This window comes from Neovison vison, chromosome 1 (assembly GCF_020171115.1).
Source record: "Neovison vison isolate M4711 chromosome 1, ASM_NN_V1, whole genome shotgun sequence".
In the NCBI taxonomy this organism is placed as follows: Eukaryota; Metazoa; Chordata; class Mammalia; order Carnivora; family Mustelidae; genus Neogale; species Neogale vison.
The window spans coordinates 75,926,744-75,941,907 of record NC_058091.1 but is presented as its reverse complement, the minus strand read 5'-3'; the positions used below and the strand labels follow the sequence as shown (position 1 = coordinate 75,941,907).

The following is a 15,164-nucleotide window of genomic DNA, read 5'->3' as shown; positions in this document are numbered from 1 at the left end:
AGTTCTCATCCAGATCAATGCCTTTCTGAAATGTCATTAAGAATAATCTTCATCACTGTTCCATCCTTTAAGGATTCCCCCAAGCAAGAATATTTTGGGAAAAAATGCCACTATCTCGAAATTATATAAGTTTTCATATTTTCACCAGCACTCACAATTTCACTAAATAAATATTACAATGATATGAAGAAATACAAAACCACTCCATCCGAGGGTCTAGATATCAAGGAACTTCGTTGTGCTCCTTAATAATTTCAGTGAGCAAGGACTTCTCCGACCATAGGGACCTTTGTGCAGAATGTTTCACAAAGGATGATGTGATGTGTGCCATCCCAAATCCTACACGTCGTGACAGGTCTTAGCTACAGGTACCTAGCCCATTGCTTCTCTGTAACATGTCATCCTAATCATGTTTCATATGCTCTGGTTCCTGGTACAGGTCTAAATAAGGGCTTTTCTTAATTACAAAGTATCCATGCAGCATACCACAAATCTTAATATTTATCCCTCAAAACATTTTTCTAATAGTCGGTGAGAGTCCAATTTTAGGATCTAAGGCTCTTGGCTAACGAAAGTTAATTAGAAGTTAATTGGCACAAGTGCAAATGTTATTCCATTAATAAATGACCATAACTTTTTCTCCTGTACCTAAAATCACTTGTTTTAGATTGCCTGGCAGTTAACAAATCTTACACATAAATGCAGCTCAGAGAAAAAGGAGCGATGTACAGATTTACAAGGAAGATAGACATCACTTGAATCAAGAATCCACAACGGAGTCAAGATTCAGTATGAGGGGCCATCATTTTGGAGCACTGTATCTAGCTAGTCACCAACTGCCTGCCTTTAGAAAGCCACTCCCCCAGGGAGGTCCAGTCCCGCTGCCTTTGCCTCCTATCTAAAGCATCTTTGTTTTGTTTCAGCTGGCAGGGTTCGTCTACGCCTGTTATGTTGTGAAATGTATAACTGAAGAAGAGGACAGCTGTAAGTATTAAAGCCCTATTCTGTTTCTTTCAAGTTCAAAGCATCTCCATTACTACCTCCTACCTAGTCTTCCTACTTCTCAGACAATATCCTCCAACACATCTTTGGAACAGGGAATAAGCCTTTTGTATCCATCGGACTAAAGTGTTTTCATAAAAGATCTAGCATATTGAAAAAATGGAGAAGCACCCATTTTGAAAACATGTTACTTTCATTTCATTAAAGGTACTTTTTAAAGAAATGTTTCTCTTATAACAATTCTAGTAGAGAATAAAGAGGGGAAATTAAAGCTGGAAATAGTTTCTAAGTGTGGTTAATTTGACTGCTTTCTTTTTTATAAACCCTTATTGAGTATTGATACCTAATCAGTTTCACCCAGGGCTAAAATTCTCAGCAATCAACAATTTGGAATAGTTCCTAAAATTTTCAAGAACTGACTTCAGATTAATTCAAGAAATGTGTTTTCAGGAAACCAAATGTTCATATTTCCTTTTCGTTCCTACAATTTGATGCAAATAGCTGTAACTCTCTGTCAGAGTCTCAGCATTGAGGTCTATTGGTTAATCCAGAGTTTAGATGCCAATACCCTCTTCCAAGCCTCCAAGTGGTTCCATTGTGTTTGAATCTTCTAAACATGGTAGATGGAAGGAGTGAAACCTTCCTGGCCCCACTAAGGATCTGAAATGGGAGGACTGGAAAAATACTTCTATGCCCATGGTACTATCATGGATAGTTGCCTAGGCAGCTATATTTACTCTGAGGAAAAAATTAGAGCTGGGCATCTTTTTCTTTTTTCTGGTTTCCAAAAATATTCATAATGACTGGATTTCAAGGCAAAGAATGAGATCTATTGCTCTGCAAAGGAAAATTTGAGGAAAAATTCCAAAGAGAAGTATGTGTTTCTTCTTCACTTTCCAATCATACTAGAAAGGAGGAAGCAGTATCAGGTGATTAATTTAGAGGAGGTACTTTTTCAATCACAGTAATACATGATGTAAAATCTGGAATACACAGCACGTAGTTTGTTATTTTGTGTGTTAAAAGAAATGATGGTCCTGTCACTAAAAACAGCATCTGTGTAACACTCTTCAATATGTCAAGTGTGTCAAGTGTTATGTCAGGCTTTGGAAATTTTAAGATTAGTAATACACAAGCTTTTACCTCTAGGAATTTGCCATCTAGTAGGGAAAAACAAACATGTGAACATGTAAGTATAACAAAACACTGTAGAGTGTATATTGTGGAGAGATGAGACAGGGACCAGGAATGGTTTCATTGAGAAAGACACTCTTGAGTGTGAACTTCAAAGATGAATAGATATTGTTGGGTCACTGGTAAGAGTAAGGTGATCTGAGGCAAAAGATGATAAAGTACCACTACACATCATAGCCTGCCATGTCAAGGGCAGAGCTGCCAGATTAATATGACTGAGTTTATCTGTATTTCCAGAGAAGATCAGAAAAGAGAGCACGAGGGAGTCAGTAGACAAACAGTCATGCCAGAGTAAGGACTTTGGACTTCATTTTGCATAGCATGATAGCAAATCAACTGGCAGGTAGTTTATGAAAAAAGAATAATATAATCAGGGATGTGTTTTAGAAAAATCACCTTGGTATCAACATGAAAGAAAGTCTTTGATGAGGGACAAGATGAGGGAAAGGGAGTCTAGTTAGGACATCATGAAAATGACGGATGTGAGATGATGAAGGTCTGGACAGCTCTATATTAGAGATGGAGCAGCTAGATCTGGTAAGAAACATGCTAAAAGGAAGTAGTTCTTTGGTGATGGATGCATACTATGTAAGAGAAGGACTGACAGATTCCTGGGTTTCTGGTAAGAATGAATGGATAAATGGAAATGTCATTTGAGGAAAGTAGAATGGGGATGTGACCACTGGTTCTGTTTAGACAGGTCGAGACTGAGATGCCTAATGAATGCACATGAGAAGATACCTCACAAGCATTTGTCTTATGCACAAAAGCCTTATTCAAAGATTAGGGAGGGTGATAGATGTATGCATTTTAAAATATATGGACTCCACGACCTATGTGAGTTCATTCAAATATTATCATTTTGTGTCTTTGTGCCAACTCCTTGGTGAAGGACAAGTCCAAATTTCATATGGGAATTAAGCTTTCCTTAAACTATAATGTTTGATTTCATTTTACAATGATATCAGTGCATTTTCATCTTCAGAAAATATTGACATAATATTGACAAAACCTCCTGGACAGATAATCAGTATCTCTCCAGAAGAGTACCTCCCAAAGGGGATCCCAGAAATGCCAGTTCCATAAGATATACTGCTCAGAAAGATTCCAAAGCCAAGTAAGTTTGATACTAAAAATGTAGGATGCACATTTACATATTAACAACTCTGAGGGCTTTGTGGTAAAGTATGTTTGATTTTTCCTAATCTACAATGTTGTTTTAACCATACTACTTGGGTGAGGCCAGATGCAAATCAAAGCAAGAAACTAGAAAGATTTCTACAGTTTTATAATTCTCACAGTTCCCCAGGAAGAACACAGCACACCATACAAGGCCATTGGGAAGGGTCATGAAGCAGAGAGAGAGGGCAGAACTGTTGGCCAAGCACCTTTATTGTGATTTCCTCAGAAAGGTCTAGGCAAGGCAGCATAAACAGGTTTAGGGTTGGCTAGCTAAGTTGGAACACTTGTTCACTGTGACTATGCGAGGAGATGGTCTGGGGACACCTAAATTCTCCAGATGTTTTAAGGAATCCAGGGTTGACTTGGGAATAACCAGTGGTCATTTTGTAGATGTGAAAGCATTAAGTTACAGAAATCAGAAGTATAGTTAATATCCTGACATTTGAACACAGAACACTTCTTCGTAAGAAATCCCGATATTCCAGAGAATTAGAAGGCTGAGGAACTCAGTTTAGGGAATTCCAACCTTTATCAAGTTTTGACCAAAGCAATGTAAGTCCAAGAGGATATGAAGTCACAAACATCTTTTGGAAGGTTAGGTTTCTATTTCAAGCATCTAATAAACTATTTTCCAAAAAACTCCAAAAAATAGTGCTTATATCGTTATGTGTATTTTAACCATGGCCCCTTACCTGCCTTTATTAATACAAGTCCCAAGTAGACTCCTCATAAACAAGTTTTTCAATTTTAGTCTTTTTGCTTAGTGGTTTACATGAACTACTCGTCTATTTGTATACCCAAAAAGACTGATCCTTACCTTAGATATTTGTGGGACCCCTAAGAAGCCCAGAGGAGATGCTCATTTGGGCCCGTTCTGTGTCCAGCTAGTTCATTTACTGTAGTCCTTTACAAACAGGAGTAAATTGTGAGTATTCATTGAACATGATGTTTTGGATTGATAGTTCCCTTGTATTTTTGCTTCCATTATCTGTCTGTATGGTCACCTGCAGACACTGCTTAAATCCTCAGGTTGTAAATTTCTGTCTAATTTTTGGTAATCATATTCTAGAGAAAAATCTTTTGATCTCTTAAAAGCATTCTGGCTTGGCAAAAAAGAATAAATGCTCTCAGAAAGTAAGGCCTGAAGTATAGGAGAAGTTTATTGTATGTGTAAACAGAGAAGGGGGCTCGGGACGTGTCCATTCTTACCTGTTGTGGATCTGCAATGGAACATTCAGTTAGCAGCGGACTGTCAGGAGGCCGTGCTAGCCACCTGCTTGCCAAATTGGACAAGTTTTCACTCCTAAGAGCCTCATGAAGAACAGAGGACAGTTTTAGTTCTGTAACTTTGCTGAAAACAGGCAGTAGAGCAAGAGATAAGGACCCAATTTTGGAAACTGGAAAACTAAAGTATTCTTGACGTCAATACAGAGCTGACCAGCTATATGTTCCATTTTGATATTGAGGTCTTAGTCGCCAGGGGAGCCGGGGAGCTGTAGGACCAGAAGCCTCCAAGGAAACTATGGATAGGGTTTAGGTTCCAGAAGCAAACTCTGCCACTTCACTGCATGAAATAGCCATCCGTCATCAGTGAGCTAGAGGGAGTTAGACCGCAGGCACACCAAATGCCTGAGAATTTGTTTCCTTATTTCTCCTTTCAAACAGGATCTCATTTACTTTTGTGAAGCCCAGTTCAACAGATAGGTAGAGAGATGAGAGATGAATAGGTAAGATCGGTAGATATGCTTTAGTACAAAGGTGTTTTGGTTTCCAGTGAAAAAAGCCTGGACCTTGAAGTTTACATCTCCGTCCCTTCAGTTCTGGAAGCCAGAGGCACAGCCTGACAGGCCGGCAGCGGGCAAACGCACAGGACAGCACTGCCATCTGCTGTGCCTTCCTGGAGACAGCGACAGCCCTGGGAGCAGAGCTGCTTTCTGGGAGCAGGAAGACGGGGGCACTCTGCACCACCACCACCCCCTACCCCCCACCCCCGTATAGTAGTCGACTAGGGCTGCAATAATAAAATACCACAGACTGGGGGGCTTAAACAACACAAATTTATTTTCTCACAGTCCTTGAGGCTAGAAGTCCAAGATCAAATTATTGGCAGGTTTGCTTCTCTGTCCTGGCTTCTCACTCTGTCCTCACAGGAACTTCTCTCTGTGTGGACACACCCCTGGCGCCTCTTTCTCTTTTTCTTCTTTTTTTTTAGATTTTTATTTATATATTTGAGAGAGAGAGAGAGAGCACATATGTGCAAACAAGAAGGAGGGACAGAGGAAAAAGCGGAGTCCCCTATGAGTGGGAAATTCCAACAGAGGACTCAATCCCTGGGCCCTGGGATTATGACCTGAGCCAGAGGCAGGCGTTTAACCAACTGAGCCACCCAGGTGACCTGTCTCTTCTTTTTCTTATAAGGACACCAGTCCTACTGGATTAGGGCCCCACCCATATGGCCTCATTTAAAATTAATTGCCTTGGGGCACCTGGGTGGCTCAGTGGGTTAAAGCCCTTGCCTTCGGTTCGGGTCATGATCCCAGGGTCCTTGGATCAAGTCCCACATCGGGCTCTCTGCTCAGCAGGGAGCCTGCTTCCTCTTCTCTCTGCCTGCTTCTCTGCCTACTTGTGATCTCTGTCTGTCAAATAAATAAATAAAATCTTTAAATAAAATAAAATAAATTACCTCTTTTTTTAAAGATTTTATTTATTTATTTGACAGACAGAGATCACAAGTAGGCAGAGAGGCAAGCAGAGAGAGAGTGAGAGAGGGAAGCAGGCTCCCCGCTGAGTAGAGAGCCCGATGTGGGACTTGATCCCAGGACCCTGAGATCATGACCTGAGCTGAAGGCAGTGGCTTAACCCACTGAGCCACCCAGGCACCCCAGTAAATTGCCTCTTTTAAAGGCCCTAACAAATACAATCCTACTGGGGCGGGGGGGGGGGTTAAGCCTTTAACATATAAATGGGGGGACAGATTTCAGATCCAACATTCCATATCAACACACACACACACACACACACACACCCCATGTGGCTCCCAGACCTTTGACCGTCCCTATGGGGCACAGACTGAGGCAAGCAGTGGCCCCCCAGCCCATCAAACACATGTGGGTAAAAGGCTCCAGGCTGTACTAGTTGCCACCTCCCTGGTTCCATGCTCTCTAAGGAGTTCCCGGTCAGCACCCCGAGCCTTGGCATGGGGTGATCTCCCTTCAGATGAGAAGCTCCTCGCCAGAAAAAAACCTGGGAGCCTGCCCCGGAGGGTGTGCCTTGACACTTGAACCCTATTCAAGTGAGGAAACCATTGCCACATACTTTTATATATTTGTTCATGAAAAGGCAGTGATATTTCTTAGGAGGAAAGACTTTCTCCAGGAGAGCGGGCGACCCTTGCTGCACTGTCTTTGTGGCGAGGCTCTTCCCTGTATCTTCTGTTGCCAACCACGCTGCGTTTTCCTTATGACCTCCAGTCCTTTCTATTCTCCCCTACATGTTCTCTTTTACAATATTCTGTGAAAGGAATGAAATGTTCTGAGATTCTCAGTCTGGGACGCCTTTTATGATCTGTGTAGCTCCTCTGTCACCTAATCCCTAGCTCTCCTGCACCACAGCTGGATGTCCACTTACAGGGACAGAACGAAAACCTTGCCTCTCAGCCTCGTTAGCACTGTGAGATGTGACAGTTAAAAGGAAGACATGCAGCCATGGAAAATAGCACCAATCCAGAATAGAAAAAAAAAAATCATACGATTTCTCAATTTTTATTTTATTTTCTCATAAACCTTTTATTTAATAGTTCAACTAAAAGGAAACATCAGTCCTCTAGAGGACATCAGTCCTCTAGAAAACGGATCCATTTCTCTTAAGTAATCACTATCTTTTCAAAAAGAGATTCACATATTTTCAAGTGTTACTAAATATTCAAATCACCCCTAGAAAGATACAGAATGTCATTAAAAACTAATATCCTGGGCGCCTGGGTAGCTCAGTGGGTTAAGCCACTGCCTTCTGCTCAGGTCATGATCTCAGGGTCCTGGGATCGGGCTCTCTGCTTCCTTCTCTCTCTGCCTGCCTCTCTGCCTACTTGTGATCTCTCTCTGTCAAATAAATAAATAAAATCTTTGAAAAAAATATAATAATAATATCCTAAAGGGACCTATTTTGAAAAAATGAATTTCATTTGAAAAATGAATTCTCGATGTTTAAACTTATAGATACGCACAAGCACCAACCCACCAACCAAGCAGAAATGCATAAAAACCTGTCCCAAATTCTCTAAATTCAAGCGGCCTTGGGATAAAAGTCACAATCGATTTATAGAAACGTTCATTTGAAAAGCAAACCACAGGAAATTATTCACTTCTCTGAGGCTAATAATTTTCTGTTATTTTTGTTTGATTTTTCTTCTAAAGGCTGCTGGCCTACACTTGTGTGTATTGAACTCCATTCTGTATGTTTTGATCATTTTTCCAGTTTGTCAGGATCACTGAGTTTGAAGGCAATTCTTTGAACACAATCACACACACTCCCACTTTGGGGGGAGGCAGAAGTGGCAGCAGGGAAGAGTACTACCCTTATAAAAAATATTTGTTTCTTCCTGTTTATAAAGAAATGTAAGTTGACTGCAGAACATACAGAAAATATAAACATCAACACACACACACACACACACACACACACAAAATTAGAATGACCCCACAACTTGAAATTCTGTTTCTCCATTAACATTTCCGTGTATCATATGGCTCCTAGTCTTCCTTCTTCCCTCCTTTCCTTCTCCTCCTCTCCTTTCTTCCTTCTCTCCTTCCCTCCCTCCCTTCCTACCTCCCTCCCATCTTCCCTCCCTCCCTTCCTATTATCTGTCTGTCTGTCATCTATGGATTATCTTTCTTTCTTCCCTTTCCTTTCCTTCCTTCATATCTGGTAGTTAGGGTCATACTATACAGTCTGTTGGGTAATCTAAGCTTGCTTTCTTGTTATTTATAAATCACTCTTCAAACTTAACCCAAGGAGTAGACAATCAGCAGTTCAAAAAAGGTGCCATGTTCTTGGGTATCAGATTGGCAGAGTTAAGATAATGTTGTGTCTGTTTTACTTTTGGTGTATCATACTCAAGCAATCAAATGAGAGAATAATCTATTGTTAGTATGGCACTGTTTTATTGTCTTTTTAAAACATTTCTTTTGTGATTTTCAAGGTGACTGAGTGAAATAATCTTGTCCACGTCTGCTAGCCTCCCACAAAACCCAAACTTGCCATTTCTTTCCCCATTTCTGGATAGAATCACATATTATGAAAGCCTAGAACCCCAAATTTCTAATATCTACCTATGCTGTATAGAATCATAGTGAGGCCAGGGTAAAAAGCATCACCTTGCTCCTTCCTCAACCCCCCAAAACCACAGAAGCTCAGCTTCTACTTAATTTTACAACTTTTACAAGTTTCTGCTCAAGATTTCTTTTGGACTAGGAACACTGCAGATTTTAAAATGATGGAAAACTGTTGTCTACCACTTTTTTAACACCTTAATTTTGTCGACCCATAAAGATTAGGTGACTTTGCTCAAGGTCACTGAGCTTATTCCTGAACTTGTGACACCAGTGCCCTACATATGGACTCTCTCAGGATCAGGAATATTAGCCATTGCCCCTCTGGGGCCACACCTGTCTTGACCACTGCTGTATCCTCACCATCTAGCACGTCTCCAACCCAGAGCAGGACTCAATAAGATTTGGGAAATAAATGAATCAACCAATCAGCTCTCCTCAAACACTTCTTGGACTATCTGGAAACTGGTAAGGAATGTGACATCTCCTTAGACCCCAGTTTATTCTAAGTAAATGAATTATCAATTATAATAAAGCACTTCTGTCGTTTTCTAAGCAAATGATGGAAAAGGATGGGATGGAGACTTGCCACCATATGTAAAAAGGAAAGACTGAATAAATGATTGACACCCAAAACGAATGCTGACATAGGCCTATGCCTCCCGTCAATCACATGCAAGATTCTATCAGCGGCAACAACATTCCCTACCGGTGAAATACAGTTTTAACATTACATTGTCTTCCCCGTTAGCTGCTAGTACTGGTCTCTTTTTTCAGCCTTCTGTTAAATTCCTCCCTCTTGTGATCACGGAAGGGAAAATAGATGAGCTTTATTTTTAACTTCAGATATTCAGGTGAATTTTGTGTCTGAGTCCTCAAAGGTCACTTCTTATTTTCCCCTTTTTCTCACAATGCCTCCCCCATTGTATCATACTGCTTTCCATTTATGCCCACACATGTACGTGCACGCACACATGCACACCATAATCATCATTACAAGAATTTCATGTCCCCGAGTCAAAAATGCAGAGAAAGAAAATGGATTTGTTCCCTGCCATCTGTTAGTTCAGAAGGACCAAGACCTTGTTTCTAATGAATCACGTTGAGGTAACAATATTCAGACCAGCACAAAGGAGGACCCTTTCCTGGGGTGTAATAAAGGAAGTATTTTATGCACAAGATATGCCTGCCTAGAAGAACTGAAGTTATCCAATATGCTTCAGGTTGTCTTAATCAGCCTCAATGGAAAAGAAAGCCAGAGAATGAATGGAAGGAGAAGTGGTGACATTGTAACAGAAACAATTATAAGAAAAACCTTCCCCTCTGATTATCCTGCTTCATCTTCCAATTCTGCAGTACCCAGGCCCCCTGTAATAGACTCCCATCATCTCTCTGGACTCGCATAGATAATGACATGACAAAGAAGGCAGCTAAGGGGCAGGAAAATAGCATGCTTTTAGCACCACAGTGTAGATACAAAGGCCAAAAAAATAAAGTTCCCGAGATCCCGTAGTCGTATCTTCGAAAGAACAAGCGAGAGCAAGACAAAGAGCCGGCTCAGGACACCAAGCGCTAAAAGCCCTCCAGAGCTGAGGGGTGCTGGTCAAGAAGACTCGAGATTCCGCGCGTGTCTTTTGATAAATGGTGCTGGCAGGTGCCCACTTCATTACGTGCAGTTGCGCTTCCGCTGGGGAAGTGGCTTCTAATAGAGACAGAGGGCTGGGCTTCGCGATCTCCTTCCAAACAGCAGGAGGATGAAAACCAATGTGTCTCTAAGGATGGCCACCAGGTATGCAGGAGGAAAACCTCTGAGCACAGCAGCCTTCCACGTAGCCTCTGGACGAGTGCCTTGTAAATAAACGAGCAGAGGGCAAACCCGCAGTCCTGCGTGACATTTAAATGAGGATGCTTTAGCAGCCACGACGACTCCACGAGGATTGGCTGCCTTTGTGTGGCAGGAAGTGGGGGAGAAACAAACTTAAAGCTCGCAGGAGGTGAGGTTTGTTTAAATAATAGAAAGTAATTAGACTGAAGACAAAAATCAGTGATGGCATTTTATAATTACAATTAATTTAAAGGTTAATTTCCTTTGGTGCTAAAATCTTATTTAAAACATTTACCAGGAAAGGAAATTAGGATGTTGCTATCAAGAGGCATAGAGTGCTTCTGGGAATCCATGCCTATTATCACTTTGAAAATTAGGTTAGGCCCAAAGTGGGAATTTCAATTCATTTTTGTGTATAACGGATGGTGGTCAGTCTCAGAGTCGGTGAGGTTAACTGGGGCAGGCAGAGCAAGATTTGCATTTTTCTGTTTGTTTGTTTATGGGATTAATTGCAAATGTTTCCAACAAAGGAGCCTAGTCTATACATGAACAATTCTGACGCAAAAAGAAAATTGGATATGGATTGCTTGTTCCCTTTGTAACTAATGAAGTTGATGTTAAGGAATTCCCGAAAGCGGAAAAGCCAAGGGAAGCGCAGGGTAACATCCATGCACCTTCGTCTCGGAAGTGAATGGAATCCCGGGACAGTGTTTCTGTTGGCTCCAAACCTGCCAATCCTGTTCCCTTCTCCCAGTTCCCACATTTTCTTTTCATTACCCTGTTTCTCAACTAGACATTGTCATGTCTCAGGTTCCAAATGCTGTGTGTGTGTGTGTGTGTGTGTGTAAATAAATAAATGTAAAATACACATATACCTCATATACCCTACAGTGTATACACAAGCTATTCAGCAGTTCATCTTCCTGGGAACTTGCTTAGTAAAATCAATGCATAACAGGAGTAACAGTCAGAGAAAAATAACTTCTTTGCAATAATTTTTCCCATTCACTATGCCTGGGTAGATTTGCTCATTTTAAATATTTCATTGCTATCATTGGTCTGTAAAACCATCCAAGAACTATGGAACTGTGCAGAATCTTAGAGCTGTAAGCAATATTAGCAATCGCCTACTTTAATCCTCTCATTTTACAGTTGAGGAAAGGGATACTTGAATTGACTTTCTCTAAGTTAAACAGTCATTTAGAGGCAGAACTGGGAATAGAACCTAAGTCTCCCGATTTAAATATGTTTTCCACATCACTTCTCTGAGATAATCAAGATAGATTCTTTCAACGCGTATTTGTCAATAACCACTCTGTGGGAGGCTGTGTGTTATCACTAGCGGTGTGGTGGGGAACCAAGCAGGTATCACCTTTGCCTTCATGGTGCTTAGAGTCAAGGGTGCATTTCACACAAAGAACAACTGTAACTCATAGTGAGAATTCAGGCAAGGTGGTGGAAATGCACCCCAATGTGTCTCATCCGAATGAGAAGACTAGCAAATTCTTCCCTCAAGAGATGACATTTTGGCTGAAATCTAAACGAGATGTCAGAGGGATATGTAGAATTTAACAAAAATAGATGTGCCTTTGTTAAAGAGGACTACTTTCTACTCCAATCCTTATCGACCAAATGTACACCACAATTCACACAGGAATAATCTGAAGTGTTTTTAATGAGCTCAATAGAGCAAATCTTGTTTCAGCTTTCACAAACATCAATAAAAATATAAGAATAACTACTGGACATTCTCTTTCCTTAAATTGCTACTGTCCTTCTAAAGAGAGGATTAATTTCAGCTCCAGAGTTTTGTGATTTTCCTTTCTGGAGAATGCAAAAGGACGCAAATATTATGTTAGCAAGGATTATAAGGCAAGGCATGCATGTTTTTTTTTAATTTTCTTCAATATGCTTCATACATAAATGGGCCCACCCCCTAATTAAAACCTCTGCATTTAAATGGGCCGTGCATTCTAAGTACACCCTGGATGTCAGTGTGGAAGACATGCCCAACCATGTCTGGCTCGCCCACCTATAGCTTGTAATAACGGTTCTCTCCGAGTTTAACTCAAAGGCATGTCATATCTACTTGAAAGCAAGTCTGAGAGGGAAGAACGAAACAGATCGGTGAATCCGGTCCATTCCAATGGTGTGGCACAAAATGAGACCAGGTACCTTGAAGCTGAAGTTTGCTCAGCTATCTCATCCCATTCTGTATGCTTCTCCACATCTATTGAAGGCATTAAACGTGACTGCATACATAATTTTCTAACTCCAGCTTTACAATTTCTTGACCTCCTCAGCACTTACCACTCTTGTTACCACTCACTTCATCTACCCCTTAATTTCCTTTCTCAAAGAGGCTAATTTGGGTCATCTTCACTGTGGAGAAAAGAGACTTCTCCAAAATTAAAAATTCTCTGTCTGACTGTTAAGTTCTGGTTTTGTTTGTTTGTTTGTTTTCCCCTTCCACTTTGTTCCTCTATCTTACTCCTCGAAAAACTTCCCTTCATCCTTATGTAGGAATTTCACTCCACAGGAAACTTTGTTTTTCTCATTCTCGGAATCATTCCACTTCTCATCTCTGTCGGGTATAGTCATGCAATGATGCCCCCACCGGCCCCCTGCACTTGAATCATGCTTGGATTTTCAACAGCCACACTTGATGAGGCTCAGGCTCACTTTCTCCACTGCTAATCCAGCACATAGCTGGAGAAAGGCTCTAAACATGGCTGGATGCTCTCTCCTGCTCAATGACGCTTTCACTTCCTCCTGTGGACTCTCCTCAGGACCTGTTTCAAACCTAGGCATGGGTTCTGAACCTAAGCTAGTACTCAAACCAAGAAAACTAAGGCTATCAAACATGAAAACCTTCCATTTCTTTCTCCCAGAACCTGAAAAACTCTCTATACTGGAAATTATCCTTTTGTCTCCTTGCAACCCTACCTAAATCTGAGAGGAACAGTGGCAGCTTTTTTCTTCCTGAGTAATCCTTCACCAAACACTGAGCTCATCCTCTCTGCCTGATCCAGAAGGATAAGTTTTCAGGCTCTTCATTCTGGCGCACGCCACGGGATAGTTCCTTTGGCCTATCTACAGGTCGAAACCTCAAAGAACACAAACAAGGCTGGTCCTAGCCTGTCTCTGGCCTTTTAAATAATATACAAAGTGATTTCCCAAGAAAAATAAAAAAATAAATACTTGAAGTATGAAAACTCAGTTCCATATAGATTTCCCGCCCCCCTTTTTTTTCGAAATTATGTCACACAAGATATTCCTGTTGCTTGTGAGACCACCGTTAACCAACAGAGTGGTCAGTTGAAGGGTTTCCATGGACCTACCTCAGCTCTCCTCAGCTTCTGCTGATGACCCAATACTATGTCATTCCACACACTAACTCTTGGAAATTCTAACATACAGTTCTCACCCTCTCCGTAAAGAAACTAAATATGCATTTTAAATTATTTTCTTCACCGGGCACCTGCATGGCTCAGTTGGTTAAGCAGGTCATGATCCCAGGGTTCTGGGATCGAGCCCCACATCAGGCTCCCTCCTCAGTGGAGAGCCTGCTTCTTCCTCTCCCTCTGCCTGCCTCTGCCTACTTGCACTCCCTATTTCTCTGTTAAATAAATAAAATTTTTTAAAAAAATTATTTTCTTCGCATAATTCCCCTTCAAAAAAGATGAGATCCTAAGTCTGTCCATGGTGTATCTTTAAAAGGCATGCATCTAAATATAGCATATGACACTTGATTCTGTCAATGACCCTATGAAGTTGGAATTATTTCATTATCCCCACGTTAGGGAGGACAAAAATCAGGCTCAGAGTAGCTGTGACCTTGTGGGTACAATGCTGGTAAGAAGTGAAGGTACAACCTGAGCCAAGTCTTCTGACTCCAAAGCCCTCAATCCTTACCCTACTTCACGCTTCCTTGTGATATATCCAGCCAGGGGTGACTTACACTATTGGAGAATTGTTTGATAGTATCATCCTGGTGTCCCCAGAAAACCAGCATGTGTTTCTTCAAATCTCCCAAAGGTACTACATTCCCTCAAACCAGGCAGAAATAGGCAAGAGCAGAAAGACAGAATACTTTGTCATGTGGAACTTATATTTTATTTTTCTTTTAGTTTTTAAAACCAAAAGCTTTACATGGTTTCTCAGGCTATTTCAAACTAAAGAAATATTTCTTCTGCTATGATACCATTGTAGTGATTGCTTTTCGCTTTCATTTTTTGGCATACGTAATTGCATTTGGAACGGAGTGTAAAATATTGAAGATCTGGTTCTAATACAACTAAGAGAGAAACATGAAAATAAGACCCTGAGAAAAAACATCTGCTGAGCAAGGTTAGGAAGTGAAGTATCTGTACTGATTTAGCTCCTAAGTCTCATTTCATTCAGGGTGGGCTCTGCCTGTCAGAAGCCCTCTCTATTATAAGAGTCATTTTAGTGACCTTAAAGCAGCAACGGGGTAAAGTACCCCTACAAAGGATTGTTTCCCTAATCAGAAAAAGAAAAAAAAAAAGTTAACTCAGTGTCCACTCAGGGATTTTAGCCCAGACCGAACCCCACAGGTTCACACAATAAGCTGAATTGCTGCTACCAAGCAAGTCTGTGTGGGAGAAAGGTGG

The 15,164-nt window shown here is 41.0% G+C and overlaps 1 protein-coding gene across 2 annotated transcripts in view; it reads left to right on the top strand.

Moving 5' to 3' along the window:
• NKAIN2 (sodium/potassium transporting ATPase interacting 2) overlaps window positions 1-15,164 on the top strand; it is a 999,851-nt gene that overhangs the window by 972,312 nt on the left and 12,375 nt on the right. For both annotated transcript variants that reach the window (XM_044249576.1, XM_044249582.1), the window contains exon 5: window positions 924-984. In XM_044249576.1, coding sequence (XP_044105511.1) covers window positions 924-984 — 61 coding nt within the window. The remainder of the gene's footprint in view (window positions 1-923; window positions 985-15,164) is intronic.